At 45.6% G+C, this 11,915-nt stretch overlaps 1 protein-coding gene across 3 annotated transcripts in view; it reads right to left on the bottom strand.

Moving 5' to 3' along the window:
- Window positions 1–1,056: 1,056 nt before the first annotated feature.
- sgsm2 (small G protein signaling modulator 2) overlaps window positions 1,057–11,915 on the bottom strand; it is a 102,296-nt gene continuing 91,437 nt past the window's right edge. For all 3 annotated transcript variants that reach the window (XM_013915684.1, XM_005752172.2, XM_013915685.1), the window contains 10 exons: window positions 11,641–11,786; window positions 9,206–9,334; window positions 8,937–9,119; window positions 7,377–7,763; window positions 7,071–7,195; window positions 5,211–5,293; window positions 4,907–5,016; window positions 4,727–4,823; window positions 4,445–4,612; window positions 1,057–4,171 (listed from right to left, as the gene is read on the bottom strand). In XM_013915684.1, coding sequence (XP_013771138.1) covers window positions 4,083–4,171; window positions 4,445–4,612; window positions 4,727–4,823; window positions 4,907–5,016; window positions 5,211–5,293; window positions 7,071–7,195; window positions 7,377–7,763; window positions 8,937–9,119; window positions 9,206–9,334; window positions 11,641–11,786 — 1,517 coding nt within the window. In that variant the 3' untranslated portion in view covers window positions 1,057–4,082. The remainder of the gene's footprint in view (window positions 4,172–4,444; window positions 4,613–4,726; window positions 4,824–4,906; window positions 5,017–5,210; window positions 5,294–7,070; window positions 7,196–7,376; window positions 7,764–8,936; window positions 9,120–9,205; window positions 9,335–11,640; window positions 11,787–11,915) is intronic.

Below are 11,915 nucleotides of genomic sequence, written 5' to 3'. Positions count from 1 at the left end.
CCCGCCACTAACACATGACCCTACGCTGTGTCACTGCATCATTACATGCTTGCACTGATCACCACCTGCACTCATGTATATATCATGTATATATCTACTATATATCTAATTCTTATTTTTATGTTTATTTACAGTCTGACGGTATGTTTGCACTAAGTACCGCAGCATTTTCCTAATGTTGTAAACCTGCTCAACATTTGGCAATAAAACTCTTTCTGATTCTTAAAATCATGTTTTCCCTCTGATGAATCTGATTAAATTCCGATAATAATATTCAGTACTTACTTTTAAAAGTTTACTCTTCGGCCGCTCCGCTTCCACCGTTTTTTTTCGGCAAAATTATCCACACCCACCGCCGCGCTATGCATTCTGGGATATGTTGGGCCATGAAGTCTACACCGCCACATCCTTAAAATTCAGGGAAATGAAGGACACATTTGAAGGCCGCATTTTGAGCAGCCTTCGAATTGGGACAGCCTTCGTCGCGTCAATCGGCCTTAAAATGCGGCCTTTAAGGCTGCAGACCCTGAATTGGGATACAGCCATAATGATCTTGATAGTTGAGCTCAACAGGAGCTCAACCTGCGTCCGTTACAGATGAACAGCAGCCAGAATTGTTTTGTCCTACAGTGGCCACCGTAGCTAGGATTATGCGCTCGAGTTTGGAGGGGCGAGAAAACAGGTTGACTGCAATCTCCTGACAGCTAGTGAGTAACTTTTACACACAGAGCCTTTGTTTGCAATCCAGTTAAATATATCAGCTTCATCGTGTAATCTTACCGACAGCTAATGTTTTGTGTTCCTGACAAAATACATTTATTGTGTTTGACTCTCTGAACTATTAAAGCTACTAGCAAACTTAACTGCTGGATGGCAGCCCACTTTATTTCTTTTCAAGGATGGGAAACGAGAATAAAATGCTGCCCCCTCGTGGTGAGGCGGTCACGGTGTATTTTTTGCAGCGCAAAAGGTGTTTTTAACCTTAAGGCAGTGTAGACGTTATTAAAAGTGTCCACACGTTAGCAAGAAAAGCATAAAGGAAGGAGAGCAGGCGGGTCATGAACAACTTCTTATTTAATAATACATTACATTCAAGGCAAATGATACACCCTTACCAATACATATTCAGCAATGCAATCGTTGGCTCCCTACATAAATAGAAATTTGAAATCTCGAAGTCAGTGCACAACATTAAGAGAGAACACTTAACAGTCAATCTGTAACATGGTCTGCACACATTCTGCATTTCTGCACAGTACACACCTCTGGCTAGTGCTGCTAAAACCAACATAAAAATAGATCTCAAAATAAGTTATATGTGTATTTGTATATATGTTGTGTCTGTCTTCATAGAAATATTGGGCTTTTGGTTCATATGTACAGCAGTATAGACTTTGATGGGTTTCTCAAATGACAGAAATTGCACAGTAGTGAAAGAATTCAAGAACACCATTTCCAAAAATATTTTACACAAATAGTAAACAGTCAGTCTTCAAGATGCAGTATGAAATTGCACGTTGTCGTCATGCCACAGAGGGGGCTGTTTCAAGGCTTTGGTACACAACGTCCTGATCGGAAGAAAAAGCACGGACCCGATTCCTCCTCCGAGCCTCCGCGGCGGCGGGGAGGAGGGGCCGTAGCGAGGTCCATCCAATGCCACGGCCTGTTCCTGGGATCAAACTAGCAATCGGAGAGCAGGATGACTACAGTACACGTTAGGATCGGGGAAGACTCTTGGCACTTGAATCACAGGTGCAGGTCCGTGTCGGACGACCGATCGTACGCGGTCGCGTTGGACGGTTTAAGGAGCGATAAAGGGTCACACTGAGAAGAAGGGAGAGCAGGGAGCGTGTCAAAAAAGCATCCGACTCCCTTCAGATACAAACGTGAATGTGCTGTTACTCTGAAGCCAACACCAACACACTGTAATACTGATCCACTGAACACTAGTGATGGCATTAGAAGCAGCTTCTTTCAGATTTCTGTTGTTTTTTCTCTAAACCTGGGACTGTAAAGACAAACCCAGTCCGAGTCTCAGAGGCTGGACTTCGGCTTCACAGGGACAATTGCAACCACTTCTCTGGACAGTGCTTCTGAATGCAAAAGGAAGTTGAACAGTCTTCGTGGTGCCTTCAGGTCAGCGTGCATGTTTCAAAGGAAACTACTGAAAGGATGGTCTATGTTTCCCGAGAATATTCTTTGCTGCGAAAAGTCAAACAAGCACTGACCACATCCTGCATCCTCGTGTCTCGCATTCTATCCCATATACTCCATCTGGTTTGTTTTTTCCCAGGGAATGCCTAATAATGTGTGCTTCTATTTCCTGCAGCTTCACCAAATGTTCAACACAGATCGATCTGAAACGGACGTTTTCTATGAAGTTAAATGGATTTACTTGTAGCTGGTTATTGGAGCTTTCACACTATAGTTCAGCTCTGTTGTGTGATAGTTAAGGATCATACAAATTTAAATGTTAATCAAAGATGATCTGAAATAATTATACTCCAGGAAGTATATCACAAAATTAGCTCAACTACTTGTTGTCTCAGTGTGATTTAATAGCAAGGCAAAGACCCTTTGAGATTAGCGAGAGATCCCAACAATCAGACAAGAACTTCCTTTTAAGTCTCGGGGACGGGGAACCAAGAAAGGTACATGTTTGTGACTAACTGTTAAATACTGTTTTTAAACAGCTGGAAAAAGCTGTAAGTTATGAACAAACAGCACTACAACACTAACTCGAGTCGATGATCTTATTGTGACGTCTGCTAAACTACAGCCAGCTGTTTGAGGTTTCCTTCAAGGAAGTGATTTTCATTCTTTTCATAAAAATATCCAAACACTGCTAGATAAATCAGTTTTTAAATTGTAACTCAACTAATCCTAATTAGATCAGTTTGTCTTCTTAGTCTGCTTTTGAAAACTCAGTCAGTCTTTGTAGGCTCAGCGAAGCCAGAAATAGCATGTTTGGTATTTTGTAATGACCCCGACACGTAAAGTCGTTTCCTAGTGTTTCAAGCCTCGCTGGATTCTTCACCACCTTTCTCCTGCTCACCTTGGATGTAGGTGACGTTGTGCCGGAAACCTTTGGCTCTCTGAAATTGATGAGCAGCCACAAAAAGAGCTAAAAACTATTTAAACTCAAGGTGAAACTGATCGAGATAAGTTGAGGTGCAGCTCTCAAACGTAGCTGTGGCCCTTTTAAAATTGCGAGGATAAGGAGGAAGGCTCGTGTGCTTGCGTTTCCTGTTGTGCTCTGGGAGTAAACATGCTTCAAACACTGACCGACATGTTCAGAAAAGCTGGCTGCAATTCATCCTGAGTTCCTAAACGGTCTGGCCTCTCGCAGGCTCCTCCGGCCCCCACAGACTGTGGCGTGGCCTTCACAGGGACCGCGAAGGACCCGCTCACAACAAAGTGCAAGTAAGTACCTTGGGCTGTTACTGAAAAAGGCAACATTTGTGTCATAATGACTTTGTGGACAAAAAGAAAAGAGGGGGTAAAAACACACATGCTTGTAGAAAACACTCATGAAAAGGTCGTTGGCACAGTCCATTTGGTCACTAATGAAAACGTCTTCGTGGCTAAGTCTTCTGCTGTGTGTACATCCTGCACTCTAGTGGCCACAGATGGCACTGCATGGACAAACACAAACACTGAGAGCCTCAACTTTCCTGACAGCCATCCAACATGTTCTGTCTCAGAGTCGAGGAAAAGAGTGCGACTTTAGAAAACCGAGTTGTGACAGTGTGTGTGTGTGTGTGTGTGTTTCATGCACGCACGCAAACTCTGTCGGACTGGGGAAACTCAAGAATGCGTTCACAGTGTGATCAAACTCACAAGCATGCAGACAAATCCACATGTCCGAACAGGTACCATGGGCATTCCACGTGAAGGGCAATGTAAACAGATCGGGCCGAGCTCCAACAGCCGCCCCGGGGCCTTCATCTGGAGAAAAGGGACGCCTCGACCACCCGGCTGTGGCCTGGGTAAGTGGAGGCAGGAAGTGCTCTAGTTTCCAGCAGGGTCAGACACTCTCCCTCCGCATCCTCCCATTCCTCTTTCTGCCTTCTTCATCACAGTTACTTGTTGTCCATCAGAGACTGGACTTTGTGCACCAGCTCACGTGCTACCTTCAGGATATGCTGGACATCGTGCCGCTCAGCCATTTCTGTGGATCAGACAGGCTGTTAGAGAGACCGCTACCAATATGGAAATACAGCACAGTTTGTAGATTTCAGCAGCTAACTGATGAGCCCTGAAATGAGTTTGAACTATGTGTGTGTTTGTGAGGAAGCCAGATTATCTAAGAAACCCACACAGGTACAGGGAGAACATGGCAGCGCTAACGGCCACGCTGCAGATTCTACATGCGGACCCACTGACACTGAAGTTTCTACTCACTGTTCAGACCTCAGAGCACTGGTATGAATGTGCGTCCTACCATTAAAGAATTTAATGATGTCGGTGAAGTCCATGTTGTTGTCCACGATGATCTCACGGTAAACTGTGACCAGCGCCAAGGCCAGGAAGAGGACAAAGTGCTGCGAGGAAATCCTGGGAGCCACCCAGATCACCTCCCACACCGCAAACACGTCGTCGTACAGCAGCTCTGCACACAGCACATTCCCGTAATCTGCATTTCTAAAGAGCGCTTCTCAACATGCACACTTTGTCTGCGCTCGGAAAACAGAAACGTCACGTGAGAGGAGGATGGCGTGTTCACCTCTCTTGAAGTCCAACAGGAACCACCGGTAACAGAAGTAGAAGTGAGTGTAATCTCCGTTCTGCTGCATCAGCTCGAACAGCTCCGAGTCCAGGATCTGCCATCACACAGAACAGCAGCAGCTGTTAGCTGGAGCGTCTCTCGCTCTCTGATACTCACTCTATGAATATCATCCATCACCTGGATCAGTGACCTCATGTTGGCAAAGTGCGAGTCCATGGCTCCACCATTAGGGAAGTTCTGACTCATCCTCTTCATCAGCTGAGTGAAACAGCTGTACGCCAGGCACTCTGACACACACACAGTTAATGATCATTTATTGAATATTTGTTCTGGAATAAATACTGTTGCAGAAATGAAAGCAAGCGCTCTGCTGCTGCTGCACATGTGTTTACTGGCTAAACGGACAAATGCTTTTTAGCTTCTCATTGTTAGGCAGGGCTTTGATCTGTGAGCTCACAGTAATTCAGTTCATTTCTCTCACCATCATCCAGGATGACCATGAGCGGAGCGAGGAGGTCACACATGCCCTGAACGTAGCCCATCTCTAAATGCTCCCACACATAGCTGCCAGGAAGAGAGAGGCAAAGAGAGACAGACTAAAGAGAGAGCACACACATCGGTAGCTGTTGTGAATGTTGGTGATTCGTTCTCCACAAATAAAACGCTAGAAACTGGAAATAACACAAACAGGCTGGAGATAAAACCTGCTTCTTCTCACTCTGTAAAATACTCGCCTCCACCTTCTGCACCTACTCATCACTGCACAAGTAATCATTAGGGGTGCAACGATACAGAGCTTTCGGTTCGGTACGCATATGTATCGAACAATACAACAGTTTTAATTTATTCTATCAACTTTCCTTCTGACGATGCTGTCTGTGTTGAGCGCTCAGTGGATCTGCGCTCGACAGTGCAGCCTAGGCGGAGCAGTCGAACACAGATTCACTGAGCGCAGGGCAAGCTAGCGAGACAGAAGCTAAACTCCTTGCAACATGGCAAACTGAACCTCCCCCACCCTCATTCAGATCTGGCGTTTGGAATTATTTTGGTTTTCATGTGACGTATGACCCTGAAGGTAAGCGCGTCATGGACTAAAGTAAAACAGTATGTTGGATGTGCCACGCAATGCTCAATTACATGGGTGGGAACTAGAGTGTTAGCGCAGTTAGCTCGTTAACGTGTTGGCCGTCTAGCCCCATGCACGGGGCGATCAGGGGTAGCTCGTTAACGGAGGTTTGCCGTGTTGTGGCGTGAAGGTCATTTCAGATTAACCTGACAGCACTAGTGGGAACACAACGAGTATGACTGCACATTTACTCCGACATCATCCTAGTGCAAAGACAAAAACAACAAGCATGCTACTAACTTTAGCCGAGTCATTCAGACAGCTGTTAGCACATGATTCTCCTTATGCTGCTGAGAATATAGCCCAGAAGAAGCGGATAGTATAGCTTTTATTTTGGAAAGAGCCATCTCTCTGTAATAAACTCTCTTTTCCAAAGATGAGTGATTCCTCAATCAGATAGATTTATTTTTTATTACTTTGTTGTTTCAGGAACATTAAATTTAAAAACTGTACTTTTGAGTTAAAATATATATTTATAATTTTAATAAGTGACAAATTAAAAAAAGCATGAACATTTTTTTGTATCGAAAAAAATATTGAACCGTGAATTTTGTGCATCGTTGCAGCCCTAGTAATCATCTAATCATCATCTAATACTCCTGTACATACAGCAAAAAGTGAAGAGAGTAGCCAAACCATCAGAGTACTACAGAGATCTACAGCTCTGCAGATCTGCAGTCAGCTCACTGCTTTACTATCTTCCTATCCACTCTGACAAATAAGCAGCTCCTCTGCAGACGATCAGCTGTTTCACAACTACTCACAAGAATTTTTGAGGTCTATAATTGATGGCTTTTTAAATAACGGCTTAATTAATTCCACCTTAAAGGCCTGTCTTACATAGCCCTGGCTGCACGATGCCATTTAGCACTGAGGTCCATAAAGCAGACTTGGGTATCAAACACGGGTTAGTACTGAGCTGTCTGTCACTGGAACGTGTGAAACATGGACAGGCAGAGCATCGCTTCACCAGGAAGCAAGAACAGATCCGTTTATGAGAACCCTTCATCGCACCTGACCCTGGATCAGTTTTACAGCCTTCTTACTAACAGAGACCTTACCCAGTGCCTGCGATGCCACACCAGTGAAACCACAGAGCGATACAGATGCATTTCTTTGATATTCAACAGTAGCAGCTCAGTTTTCACTCAGTGATTTGAATCATCGTCATAAAACAACAGGAGGATCTTCTTCCGTCTTCAGGTCTTTCTCTACCTGCACATGATGTTGCGGAGTTTCTCCAGGTTGCTCGTGGTGAAATAATAGTAGTTGCGATCGCAGCGCTGGACATCTTTGTCTATTCTGTGGAGGTTGAGGGCGACCGTGTCCAACAACTCGATCTGCAAAATGAAAAATAGTTTTCTGCTGTGTGGAATCTGCTCAGTGTTACTGCACGGTGTGTCCATCAAACACAGACTGTAGGTTGCTGTCACTCTCCAAGCACTTTGTTCTGATCATGTGGCATCAATGCAAAAAACAAGCCCCATAAACGGACATAATGTATGCACACACTGTACGTACTGTATAGGAAGAGAGCGATGGTGACGTCCCCTCAGCAGCTGCTCCACTGGTCACCAGTTTGTCCAGCTGACTGCACAGCCTGTCTTCTGTCAGAGAGTCCCGGCACCCCGCCAGCTCACTGGGAGTCCTGCCGTCCTCCGCGCCCCCACCCTCCTCCTCTGTGCTCTGACCGTCATCGATACTAGACAGGATCTGGGAGTGAGCAGAGGTCACAGAGTAGTTTCTAGAGGAGGGGAGCCCTGAGTCGGGGGAATCGAATTCTACCAGAGGACGCTCTTCTTGTGGGAGGGCCACGGGGGGCACCAGGTTGGTCATTGTGGGAGTGCTGTCCTCTCCGCTGGGGGTCTCCTGGCTTCCTGCATCCTGCTCATCTACAGACATGAACACCTGAAAAGGGGGCGGAGGAATCAGAAGGCACGATGTGCCAAATTACAACAACAGAAGCCTCGAGGTGCTTTATGCAATATGATGTGTGATTAAGTAAATCCCAAAAGGTTGGTTCTGTTCACCTGGACGTTCTCAGTGGGAGAAACGTTTCATCGCTCATAAACAGGACGTTTGCACAATGAAACTAGCGCCACTGAGGGAACGATGGGCTGCGAGGTCAGGTGAGTGCAGCCCTTCCCCAACTCTCTGTGAACAGTACCTATGATCACCTCACAGCCCACTGTTCCTGCAGTCGGCTAGTTTCTCCCACTGACAACGCAGATTCAGCCTTTTGGGATTTCCTGACTGGACGACTGAGCATGCATATAAACCTAACTGTGCATATAAACCTAACTGTGCATATAAACCTAACTGTGCATATAAACCTAACTGTGCATATAAACCTAACTGTGCATGTGATTCTTTGAGGTGGGGGCGCGGCTGCGTTGTCTCACCTCTGCTACATCGACTCACTGACTGATCTTTCAGCCGTCTTTGTGCGGCTGCTGCGTTTTGCAGCATTGTTATCAGATCATCTGTCAAACACTGTTGCTGTTATTTGACTAACAGCTTGTGCGAGACGTCTGCAGCCTACTTTTGTAGAGTGAAACTTATTTTGCTTGTTTGTTACTTCACACTGCTTTACAGAAACCATCAAAACAGCATCACAGCACTCACTGTCCAGGTGAACATTAATCATACTTCAGTCTGTTTGTGCCAGTTTAATCTCTTTAAAAACGAGTCGATACATCCGGATTTTTTACTGATTTCATCTTATGCAGAAACACTGAGACGTGCACTGTCTATAATTCAGCCACTAACATGTTTTATTGCTCCATCCGTGGAGGTTTTAGTTTGACGTCTTAATGCAAAACAACACAGGCTGAAATGAAAATATAACAGATAATAACAGAGCTCACGGTGCAGCGTCTGCATGCTGCTGATACCAAATGAAGTTCTGAGGATAATATAAAGCTCACCCAGACAACCCAACAAAGACTTTGGATATTGCTTGTATGAAGCTCACCTCATACAGCGGATATTCAGATTTATAGTAACGTTTAATAAACTCTCACCCCCCAACTTAATAAAGTGTATCACTGAGTGGATGCTATATTGCTCTGAGCCCTTCACCTCATTGCTGAGCGTGGAGTCTCTGTGGACGAGCCGCAGGACGTGGCTGTCGATGCTGCTGCCTGAGGAGAGCTTGGCAAAGATGGCCGACTGCATCTCCTTCTCCCGCTGCTTGACGATCACCTCGCAGGCCTTCCACTCCCGCATCACCTGCTGGTACCGCTCGCCGATCTTTGCATCGATCTTCACACAGGGTTTTACTAACTTCAGGCCAAATTCAAAGAGTGTGTGTGTGTGTGTGTGTGTGTGTGTGTGCACGTGCACTGTACCTTACTCATCTCCTTTTTGCTCATGCCAAACTTGTAGTGTCCCAGAAGGAAAGGCCACACCTCCTTTCTGATTTCGTGCTGCACTCCACCGTAATAAACCAGCCGGAGCAGCTCCAGCTCCTTGTAGTTCTGCGCACACACACACACACACACACACACACAATGTCAGGAAGGTAGGCAAAAAAGAGGAAACATAATAGACAAGAAAAGGCCTGAGAGGAAGAGGAAGTGCATCAATAATGGAAGGAGAGAAAGAGTGATGGAGCTCCGTACGGGAGTAGACGTAGATTAGAGCGGAAGATAAACGACACAGATATGAATAGAGTGTAAATTAGTAATGATGACTTTGTTGGAGCTGATGAATGATTACGGCGGCTGCTTTAATAGCTGCGATGGTATCACACGGAGACTTCATTTCACTGAAACTCATTAACTTTTCATTAGAGCGAAGGAGAGAGTGGAGACAGCAGGAGCAGTGCACCATCCTCCACTTTCAATTAATATGCTCCATCAGCAGGTGGAATGATATATGAGTGCAGGATGAGGAAACCGAGGCTCACGAAGTTCAGCTTTGGCTTTGTGTTAATAACGGACTCTGCTTTACAAACACAACAGGTAATAATGCTGGTTTACAGCACCGTGCAGGAACACGCTGCTCTGAAACTGCTGCGTTTTAATGGTGGATCTCACACCGAGCACGGACACAGTCACACACTGGGGTCTGCAAACGCCAGCTTCAGACCGCTCTAACTGCACTACTCAGTTTCAGAGCTTTCTCCTCCTCCTGGCTCTGCTCAGAAGACACATGCAGCTTCACACATGCAGCTGGCTTAAGCAGAGCTAACATGGGATTTGAACTTAAATCCAATAAGTGAAAGACTTTTGCTTAGAAGAGTCTGTCCACGCCGGAGTGAAGGACTTTCAGCTGCAGGGTATCGCTGGGATCATTATAGTTAGCCTTTTGTCCTCGTCTCAGACTTCATAGCTTCTCGACCATGTTTGGTAAAAGTCTTTCAGAACAGTTTAATATTTCATTAATTTATTTAAAAATCAATTTCCAGCTGTTAACAGTTTAATGACATCCAGTGCATTTGCTTGGGCTCTGTTTTCAGCTGAGGATTAAGCTGCGTTTGATGCTCTAGTAGCTGTTCGGGCCAGCAGGACAATGCGGGCGAGTCGTGTACGTCGTGTTCACGTCTGTTCAGGACACAAACACACTATTGTTCACTGCATACAGCTGTCATGTGTAACGGGGTGCATTCAGGAAAGACTCAGCGCCGACAGGACTGTTCATCATATTGTTCCAGCTGTTTGTATCCTTTCCTGTTGTCTTCATAGCTTTTTAGCTTCTTATCTATTACTTGTTATTTGCACCTCTGAAGTTCACTGGGAGTTAGATAAAGCAGACCGTGCTTGAAGCTCTGGAATGTGTTACTGAGATCCCGGTGGGAGGAATTATTAGGGATTTTTTTCCATCGCTCAGGAGGTCGACCGGGTCAGCGGTTGAATCCCAAACCAACCCAGTCTGCATGTCTAAGTATCCTTGGGAAGGATGCATTAAACCGAGCCTGTGTGCAAATCACCACAGGCATTAGTAGGTTCTGGGTTTCCACAGAGCCCAACGCTCAGATTAAACAAAATGTAGATTGTAGGCAAGAAGTTTCATGAATTAGTAATCTGCAAATAAGAGCAACAAAGGTTTTATGATAGTTTACAGTTATTCAGCCTTTTTCATGCTTTATGCATCTGACTTGAGGAAGTACAGCCCACTGCGCCTGACGAGACACGATTTCCTTCCGTTCACATTCACACCCACAGGCACTCAAGAATCACCCGTTAACCCCACTAACTGCGTGTGTTTGGACTGTGGGAGGAGACACGAGCAGAACATGCAAACAGAAAGCCCCGGCACATGGTGGATTCAAACCTAGGACCTTCTTCTTCATGGCGGGCACTTTTTAAACCAATCAAGGGGCTGGTGTCAGGAACTATATGCACATGAACTGGACTTTTTCCTGTACTTGTCCCTGATAAATAAACTCCTAGTTAAGCATGAGTGCAGCTCCTCCCACGCAGTAACTCAGTTGTTTCTTATGCAGCACAGCAGATACGTCCTGTGCTAATTCTCCATCATCCTTTGCTTTGCTTTGCTCCTCATTATTCTCTGAAGCAGTGTTTCTCACAGTGTGGATCAGATGACCTCACTATTACTGTAAATACGACTCACAGAGTGCCTGCACAGCACAAAACAGCCGTAACTTACTGTGTCTGTCAGTGCTGATCAATATCCCTGACAAGATGATGACTTGGCAATTTGCTGTGGTGTCTGGGTTTTAAATTTGCCATTGTGTGTGAGAGGTGGGGGGTGTCAGACTGAGGAGGGACGGGCAGTCTCGTTATGTTGCAGGGCCTGCAGGATTAATGGCTGCACCCACCTTGCAGTCTTTCTGGTACTTGCTCCACACCTCTTTGCTGAGGCCCCCGGATGCCTCGCAGGGTCTGTCTGGGGGGACGATGTTGTGGTTGACCAGAGCTGACAGGTGAGTCCGCACCGTGGACAGGTGTCGACAGTATGCCAGCCCTGAAGGGCACATGTGCACAACAGTAGGGTCAGGATGAGACGACGTTTAGCTCCAATCAGTCTTTGAAACACATTTCATCGTTTTTTTCATATTCAATTCAATTCAATTCAATTCAATTCAATTCAATT

Source organism: Pundamilia nyererei, unplaced genomic scaffold (genome assembly GCF_000239375.1).
Source record: "Pundamilia nyererei isolate P.nyererei 1_Seehausen unplaced genomic scaffold, PunNye1.0 scaffold00347, whole genome shotgun sequence".
Taxonomy (NCBI): Eukaryota; Metazoa; Chordata; class Actinopteri; order Cichliformes; family Cichlidae; genus Pundamilia; species Pundamilia nyererei.
Note: the sequence above shows the minus strand (reverse complement) of the source record. Positions and strands in the feature narration are given on the sequence as shown.